This window comes from Atta cephalotes (assembly GCF_000143395.1).
Source record: "Atta cephalotes unplaced genomic scaffold scaffold00029, whole genome shotgun sequence".
Taxonomy (NCBI): Eukaryota; Metazoa; Arthropoda; class Insecta; order Hymenoptera; family Formicidae; genus Atta; species Atta cephalotes.
The window spans coordinates 330,347-340,091 of NW_012130093.1; the positions used below are offsets into that span (position 1 = coordinate 330,347).

General features: G+C 35.2%; 1 protein-coding gene across 1 annotated transcript in view; it reads right to left on the reverse strand.

Moving 5' to 3' along the window:
* LOC105620770 overlaps positions 1 to 9,745 on the reverse strand; it is an 83,550-nt gene that overhangs the window by 42,278 nt on the left and 31,527 nt on the right. The window contains exon 2 of the mRNA XM_012202259.1: positions 674 to 754. Within this exon, the coding sequence (XP_012057649.1) occupies positions 674 to 754 (81 nt within the window). The remainder of the gene's footprint in view (positions 1 to 673; positions 755 to 9,745) is intronic.

The window sequence follows — 9,745 nt, forward strand, 5'->3', positions numbered from 1 at the left end:
TGGAAGGGATTTCTGCATCGCATTGTGACTGGGGACGAAAAATGGGTTCATTACGATAATCCCAAGCGCAGAAAATGGGGAATTCCCGGCCATGCTTCCACGTCGACGGCCAAACCGAATATTCACGGCTCCAAGGTCATGCTCTGTATTTGGTGGGACCAGCTCGGCGTAGTATATTATGAATTGTTAAAACCGACTGAAACAATCACAGGCGATCGGTATCGAACGCAATTGATGCGTTTGAGCCGAGCATTGAAAGACAAACGGCCGCAATACAATGAGAGACACGATAAAGTGATTTTGCAGCATGCTCGATCCCATGTTGCGAAAGTGGTCAAGACATACGTTGAAATGGGAAGTCCTACCCCACCCGCCGTATTCTCCAGACGTTGCTCCCTCTGACTATCACTTGTTTCGATCAATGGCACACGGCCTGACTGACCAGCACTTCCGGTCTTATGAAGAAGTAAAAAATTGGATCGATTCGTGGATAACCTCAAAAGATGACCAGTTTTTTCGACGCGGGATTCGTACGCTACCCGAAAGATGGGAGAAAGTAGTGGCCAGCGATGGACAATACTTTGAATCATAAATGTATAACCAGTTTTTTACAATAAAGCCTCGAATTTCGGAAAAAAACCGGCGGAAGCAAAGTTGTACATCTAATATTTACCTCGCCTTCATTACGTAGTATTTTTTCGATAAGCGTTATTTTCGAAATTTTTTGTTGTAATTGTTTCTTATCCTTAGCATCCTACGATATAAAACACAATATTATTTTAACAATAAAATTGGAAACAAGACCGTTTAAATTAAATATATTACTTTAAATACGAAACGTCATTATGATCTGAATATTAAGATGTTGAATTATTATATTGAACTATTACATAAATGATAATTGCGTGCCGATATGATTGTCGGACTTTCAACGCAATCTATATTAATAATCCCCCCAAATTTCCCAAATTAATCTTAAAAAGCTATAATAAACTTACTGCGAAAAATATTGCCTCGACCGGTCGAATTCGGATCTTTTGTATTCCGAGTAATATTTCAGATTGATTGCGTTGAAAGTCCGACAATCATATCGGTAATTATCATTTCTGAAATTAATTCATATTTATATGAATATATTTATATATAATAGTTCAACATCTTACCATAATATTCAGATAGTGGCGCTTCGTATTTAAAGTAATTATTTTAATATATTCACAAAAGTTAGGTGAATAAAAATATGCTGTGCAACACTTCATGCGTGAAAATATAAAAGTTTTGTATGTATATATATAAATCGCATTCGATTTGTTATTGCAACTTATGTTTCAGCCGTATTTAGGATCATCATCAGCGACACAAAACTTAAAAATAATCTATCAAAAACGACAAAAATAAAAAAGCAATTAAGTTATTAATAAATTAATAATTAATAATTAATTGACATATATTTAAGATTCAACAAAATTGTAACAAAATTCAACACAATTGTATACAAAATTTAAGGATATATGCGTCATTATAAAGATTATGCATTATAAAGATTTCGCGGGTTTCTTCCGTGTCCAGATTCATTTCTGCCAACGTTTCGTGAACCTTGCAGTTCACTTCATCAGGACGAGGAGTAGCCTGATATTGAGCTGTTCTTCTGGACCATTCCCCTTTTATTACGCTACTTGTTAGAGTGATGGAGGAAAAGAAGAGAATTTTGGATGGGTGGAGGAGTGGGAGGGGGCAATCCTCATTAACCGGGAGAATAGTTTTCCATATTTTATTTATGTTGTAGCCATTATCTCTATTTAGATTGTTAGAGTGTTTTTGTATCTCTATGGCTTCTCTATACTTTCTTGGAAAGTATGATGTAATGTTGGCTATTGTAGTTATTTTGTCAAACAGTATTTGCTGTCTTGTTTCGATGTTGTGTTCCGATAGTGCTGATTGCGTGATATGTTTTAATCTGACATCACGTTGGTGTTCTTCGTCATTTTTACAATGTATATACTAAGTGTACAAATTATAATTTTCGGCTCTTCCCTAAAATCAATCATAACGTTAATATAAATTGGTACGTTCTGATCCTGTTTGAAATATCGAAGCACCAACCTAAAAACATTAACACGCGATTATACAGCTACATAATTTCAAAGAATAAATGAAGTTTTTGTGGAACAAAATGTCGTTTCAGAAAAAATATTTCCGTCATTACATATTGTTTGCGTTTGAAATAAAAAAAAATACCGCCAAACAAAAGTAATAACAAATTTGATATGCTTGGTTTTCGAAGAAGATGCGGTTTCGTATAACATCTGCAAAAAATGATTTGCATAATTTCGCATAGGAAATTTTGATTTGTCAGATTAAATTCGTTCTGGATAGCCGAAAAAATTTGAAGACCAAGAATTAGAAAAGCAATTAGTTGAAAATTCGTGTCAGACGTAATCAGAACTCGCATAAGCTCTTGAAGTAACATAACAAATGGTTTCAGTATGATTAAAAGAGCTAGGACTAATCCAGAAAACATATCAATTAGTTCTGTATGTACTTAATGCCGATAACAAAAAGAAATGTTACAGTACAACTGGATTTTTTCTTTCGTATTTCTAAAAAAACGATTTTTTGTATAAAGTGGTGTTTGGCAATGAAAAATGAATGTTGTATGACAACTCGAAAGTAATAATACTGAAGCGGTTCGAATCCATAGATACAGCAACCAGCAGGTGGTACTCGCGGGATTGACATCACTGGGCGCGAAGATCTACTCAATTTTCCCCTCTTTCATTTGAATGACATCACTAGATCGACATGGTTTCTTCTCAGTCTCCTCGGGAAGAATGTCTTCATCTTTGATCTTCTCAGCAGGAGAATCCTCGTTGTCATCCTTCTTCTCTTCCACCACCACCATTGCACTAAATTGCATTAGAACTTTTTTTCTCATTTTCAACTATCGAACATATATTATCTCATTTTAAATTTCAAAAATTTACTACTTAAATGACAAAAAACAGACTTTATAATACAAAAATTCACCGTCTCGCACGCGAATAAGACTGACGTCGAGAAGCATCTTTTGCTGTAGCGAGGCTGTCCAGAAATTATCTACAGATGGCCGTTGTATATAAAACAAGTCAAAAGTGCCGCCACGAGAAGATCGGTGTCTTTAGTTCGAAGATAGTGCCTTAGTGTATAGAATATCTGACTATCAAATGCCACCTTTACATATATTGTTTTAAGGTACTGAGCAGCGCCGCCGCCACACATAATCACAGCCGTATGCTCATCTCATATACTTATCTATCTCATATACTATCTCATATACTTATCATCTTTTTCTCAATGCATTGCTATCTTTCTCTATCTCTCTTTTTCTTCTCACGCACAAAACATTTAATATGTTACGACATGTTCGAACAATGACATCATCAATGTAATTTGATATAATGAGAATGCAACGTTTGCAATTTCATCGACGTATGATAACTTTATATGATTTAACATAATAAACGATTTGATTTAACATAAAAAACGATTTTTTCATGTTTTGAATAATAATAATAATAATTTTTGGTTTTTTCATATGCTTGCATTATTTCAGTTCGAGCAAAAAAATGCAGTCGCACGCAGTCGACTGTGGAAAAATGAACGATTACACTATTCAACTGCTGAGCAAAGACGACAAATGGCTCGAATTTGGAAACCATAATAACCAGGAACGAATGTCATCTATGCTTCATCATCTACGCTGACCTGAAGTGCGTTCTACAGAAGATGGAACCCGAGAGAGAAACGCATATCAAGAGCATGATGTGTTTAATACAGAATACTATGTGCGATACTCGTATGACGATGAGTTATCGTCGTATCGGTTCATCGCGATGAAGACTACAGCGTTCGTGACAACTCGAAGACTTGATTCATTGCATGAAAAATATCATATCTGCTAACGTATCCATGGAAACGTTGTCGAAGCAACAATGGGAGGCGTAGCGTAGCGCGACACATTGTCACATTTGCAAGAAACCGTTCGCGCCAGAAGATCCGCGCCAGAAGATCCGCGAGTATGCGATTATTGTGATCTCACCGGCAAATATTGTGGTACAACGCATTTGAATTGTAATCTAAATAAAATATTCCGGTCATCTTTTACAATTTATTTGGTTATGATGCGCATTTTGTCATTAAGGAAATTGCAACCACGTACGAAGGAAGATGTATTATCATATACAAGAAGATGTATTATCGATAACCAAAGAAAAATACTTATCGTTTACCAAACACATTATAAATACCGCCGAAACAACAGTCGCGAAATTGTGTAAAATTATGGTTTATCGATTTTTGCAAATTTCTGGACATGAGCCTCGATAAACTAACATCGTTTCTAAATAGAGACAAATTAAAAATCATATGTTCCGAATTTTCAATTTTATTGGACGAAGAATTTGGATTACTGACTCGTAAAGGTGTTTTTCGTATGAGTACGTTGACCGCGTCGAAAAATTAAAAGAAACCGAATTATCATTGCATAAATCAGTTCATTGACGGGCGATATCCGAGAGCGATTACGATTCATGCTGCGAATGTATAGCAGCGATTCTTTAGTCGAACACTCGGCGAGTATAATGACCTGTTGAAGATGTCTTATTATCCTGTTATGATGTCTTATTATTAGCCGATATTTTCGAAAAAATTTTCGCGAAAGTTGTGTCGCGATCTCGATCTCACACATTACTACTACTTGCCCAGTTTCACGTGAGATGCCACGCTGACATACGCGCGTAGTTTGAGTTGCTTACGTTATCGATATATGTTTGTATTTATCGCGCGATATATGCGGCTGCCTCAATCAATGTCCGGCAGATACGCGCAGGCAAATAATAAATACATACGATTCGTCGAAATCCGTCGGAACTTTTGATACGAGCACGATCGCTCCAAATTCAGCCAAAGGTTGTATTCTTGAAATCAATCTCGAGTATCCACAGCATCTATACGACTGACATACTGATCTATCTTTCTGCCCAAGCATGGAAATAACTTCATGAAATAAAGCGTGGAATAAACTCGCGATGTTGTACGATAAACAGTGTTATGTTATTCACTACCGCAACGTGCAGCAATATATTTGTCACGATATTCGCGTAACAAAAATATAGGTTGCTTAACAATTTGCTCAATCTGTCTGGCTCTGCGATTATATTGAACTCAATACATAGTAGAATGCGTGCGAAAAACCATTTTGAGAAAAATTTATATAAATGAACAACGCAGTATTCGGCAAAATTATGAAAAACAATCGAAATCACGTCGACGTAAAGTTATTAGCAAAAAGAGATGGACGGTATGGCGCAGAAGCAATAATCGCGAAACTAAATGCAGTTATAGCATTTTTGCGGAAAATTTAATCGTCGTCGAACTGCGCAAATTCGAGTTGAAGTTCAACAAACCGATTTACATATATACTAGACATATCGAAAGTCTGCTTGTATGAATTTCATAGTTCGAGTACATGTTAGTCGATGTATCGTGACAAATGTAAAATTATGTACATCAACACGGACAGTTCTATATACCATGTCGAATGCGAGGATATTTACGAAATGAAACACGATATCGACACGAGCGATTATCCGGCGGACAACGCGTATGCCTCTCGCGAATAAAAAAGTATCGGGCCTAATGAAGGATGAGAATAACAGTATGATAATAATTGAATTCGTTGGACTTAGAGCGAAGATATAGACTCCGGTGAGTGGATAGTAGGAAGGATATTAAAAAGGCGAAAAATGTAAAGAGTAACATCGTAGTCAAACGATAACGTTCGATGATTACATGCGGTGTTTGAAAAGAGAAATAAGAGAATTGAAATAACTTGTTGTCAATCGTATATGATCTAAACGAAAAAGTGAGATATAAATGTAAGAGATGTTGATGTATTATAGATATAGCAGGTAAAATGCTTATGTTCTTCGTTGTGTCTTTCACAATACATATATTGTGATGTCATCACAGCACCACTCATATCTACATACATATGCATATACATACATACAAACATACATATATATATATATTGCTACCGCACTAATTAATGCAACTTTGTCGTACGCTCGCAGTTGTCTTTAATATTTTCGCAAATAAAAATTTGAACCTCAAAATTAAGACAAAACAGAAAATGTTTCCGTTCACAACTCTCCTTACACAATTTTAGATTGTAAGACCGATATAAATTGAACACAATGCCACATACAGCGAAAACAATGAAGGAATTCATACGTGCATTGGGTTGGAAAATACTACAATTTATTCTACTAATCTAGTCGGATTACCACTTGCTCCGATTTACAGCATCATCTAGCGGATTTTCACATCTTCTAAACAGAAGATGTGAAAAAAGCATCGATAATCTCATCGAATCAAATCATTTTTTTTTGCAAAGGCATCCGTCAATTGCCTGATAGGTAGTAAAAACATATAGTTAGATGCAAAGGGAAATTATTTCCCAGACTAAAATAGAACAGGATTTAAAAAAAATAAATGTTGAATTTAAAAAAAAGGCTGAGAATTAATTTTATATCTAATATGTATATGTACAGAATATCCCATTTTAACATTGACACCGAAATATCTCGAAAATTATAAAAGATGTAGAAAAATGTTTCAGAAAAAAGTTGTAAAATATTAAATCTTTACTGATTATATCCGTTCGATATTGAATGGCGTTGTCAAGGTCAGTACGAGGTTACTTTGAATTTTTTAAATAGAATCTCCTAGATTTTATTGTATATTATTATAATCCTTCTTGAGATCTTTCCAAACTACTATGATTTAATTCACTTTGGATAAGCTGTTTTGAAATTACCGAGACTTATTGTATCTACTTGATAAAGCAATCTTGCCACCTTTAACGATCACATAAAGTTTCGATTGTCTTGCACACGCTGTGTATTGTCAGCGACAAATGTTGCATGTACGCAGAATGTACGCACTATGACGAAAGAATTTGTCGAATTGCTAAACAGAATGTAAGCAGTATGCGAGTTCTTTCCACGTCTCTATTACAACTTCTCTTTTGATCTAAATCAGATCATATAACTTTGCACAAAGATATAAATCCATTGCCTTTATTATGAACTGCATGTCTCAGAAATTAGAAAAAATGTAATTATACAGATTAAAGAACTCCGCATGGTGATCTTGATCTCAATATACATTGTCAAGGTGGTTTTGATAATCTCCGATAGGTTTTAGGTGGCTTTTTTACTATACGAAACAGGGAAAGAGGAGATGGGGTGGGAATCGCTTTAAGTGAAAGTCGCATGCCCCCAAGCAGGGAGTAAGTGAAAGTTATTTCGCATAGAAAGTTATACAATATAAATAGTATATGAGCAGCCATGAGCCGTTAAAACAAATTCCCATCACTCCACTTCGGCGAGGGAAGGGAACGAGGTAATTAAATGGCGCGTTTTGATTAGTTCGATCCATAGCTGCCCACGCTGATTGACTCTGTCCATAGTCACCCACGCGGCGATTGGAGAAGGGTGGGATATCAACAAGGATAAATATCGTGAAAATGATGGATGGGAAAATCGAGAAAAATTGGGACCATAACATTTTTTGCCGTGATGAGAGAAAGTCAAAATATGAACATGAATAGCAAACAATTTTATGACGGTCATTTTTTGTTGACGCGACACAATATCTCCAACGTATTGGCGTCTTAGTGAATATCCTTTATTTATGAGAGATGATATCTTTTACAAAAATTTTCGAGTTTAGAAGACTCTTATTTTTGCTTGGAAGAAAAGGGGAGATAAAAGAGGAACAAACATATTTTGATGCGCCGTGTCACCTTCAATGTGATGACACACTTGTTCGAATGAGAGTATAATTTTTTATGACAAGAATCTTAAGAATGTGTATTGTACTTCTTATACTTTATTTAAAAATCTGTTATAATAGCAGGAAATATGCAAAGAAAGTTAGTACGTGTCGTCGTAATGATTTACTCACTTTTAGACAATATAATATAAAATAATCGTTCTGATGATTTACTCACTTTTAGACAATAAATTTATTCTGTACTCTATGTCGGAGATATTTTTATTTCAATATAAAAATCTACATTATTAAACCTGTTATATTATTTGGATATGAATGTGAAATAGCTGAAAATTTAAGATACAAAGATTTTATTCATTGAAGAGTTATTGATAAATATATTGATAAATGAATTATATTACATGAAAAAATATAAAAGTTATAATCCTTATTAATTATGATTTATTAAAATTATGTTAACAATTTCATTGAATTTTAATTTAGTTATTTCTTAAAACAATATATTAAAGTATGCTTCCAAAAATGATAAATTTTTTATTTGTGTTCTCACACAATGTTCAACGTTTTTTTTTTGTTATCTCAACAAGTGAGTTTGATGATGATCGCTGTGAATATAAGAATTAATTAGAAACAACTCCTTAATCAAATATCGAGCATATTCGTTAAAATTGTTGATAATAAATCAGTTGGTTTACATACGCATCGATACATTTGATTACTTTCTCTATTCCTTGAAATGTTGCATTACAATCGTGACGGAATAAGATCTTCTTTTTTTCATCGATTGTTCTCCTTGCGTAACTTATGCAAGCCATCTTCAAAAAAATTTCATTTTGCTTGTCATCAGTATAACTATCCTCCGTAGACGGAGGTGAAGCTGATAAGTACGTTTGCGAATAAGATAGGATTTACTTTGATCTTGCTATTAGGAGTACAACTTTGCTTCCACCGTTTTCCTATAGATGGCTTTAGCGGTAAGTGGTAGTCGAAATAAATAGATCATAGACATCATATAATAAACTTGGGCATCTGTCAACATAACCCCATAGAAACATTAGTCGATTTGTGTCTGCATCATAAAGTTATTCTCGATTGAAAATGTCAGGTTAAGAGCCAAATTCTCGTCATTTGCGGGAGGTTTTAATTTTTTGCTTCAATATGAAGAAATCTGCGGCTGAGGCTCATCGAATGCTCTCAAATACTTATGGTGAGGCCGCTATTAGTGAAAGAACGTGTCGTGAGTGGTTTCAACGCTTCAAAAACGGTGATTTTGACGTCCAAGGTCATGCTCTGTATTTGGTGGGACCAGCTCAGCGTAGTGTATTATGAACTGTTAAAACCGACTGAACAATCACAGACGATCGGTATCGAACGCAATTGATGCGAACGAGCCGAGCATTGAAAAACAAACAGCCGCAATACAACGAGAGACACGACAAAGTGATTTTGCAGCATGATAATGCTCGACCCCATGTTGCGAAAGTGGTCAAGACATACTTGGAAACATTGAAATGGGAAGTCCTACCTCACCCGCCGTATTCTCCAGACGTTGCTCCCTCTGACTATCACTTGTTTCGATCAATGGCACACGGCCTGGCTGACCAGCACTTCCGGTCTTATGAAGAAGTAAAAAATTGGATCGATTCGTGGATAGCCTCAAAAGATGACCAGTTTTTTCGATGCGGGATTGTACGCTACCCGAAAGATGGGAGAAAGTAGTGGCCAGCGATGGACAATACTTTGAATCATAAATGTATAACCAGTTTTTTACGATAAAGCCGAATTTTGGAAAAAAAACGGCGGAAGCAAAGTTGTACACCTAATACATTGCCTTTAGTAATATGTACATATTAGGTGTGGGAAAAAGTTTATGGCGTTTTTTTAATCCCATCTAATGGGAAAAACG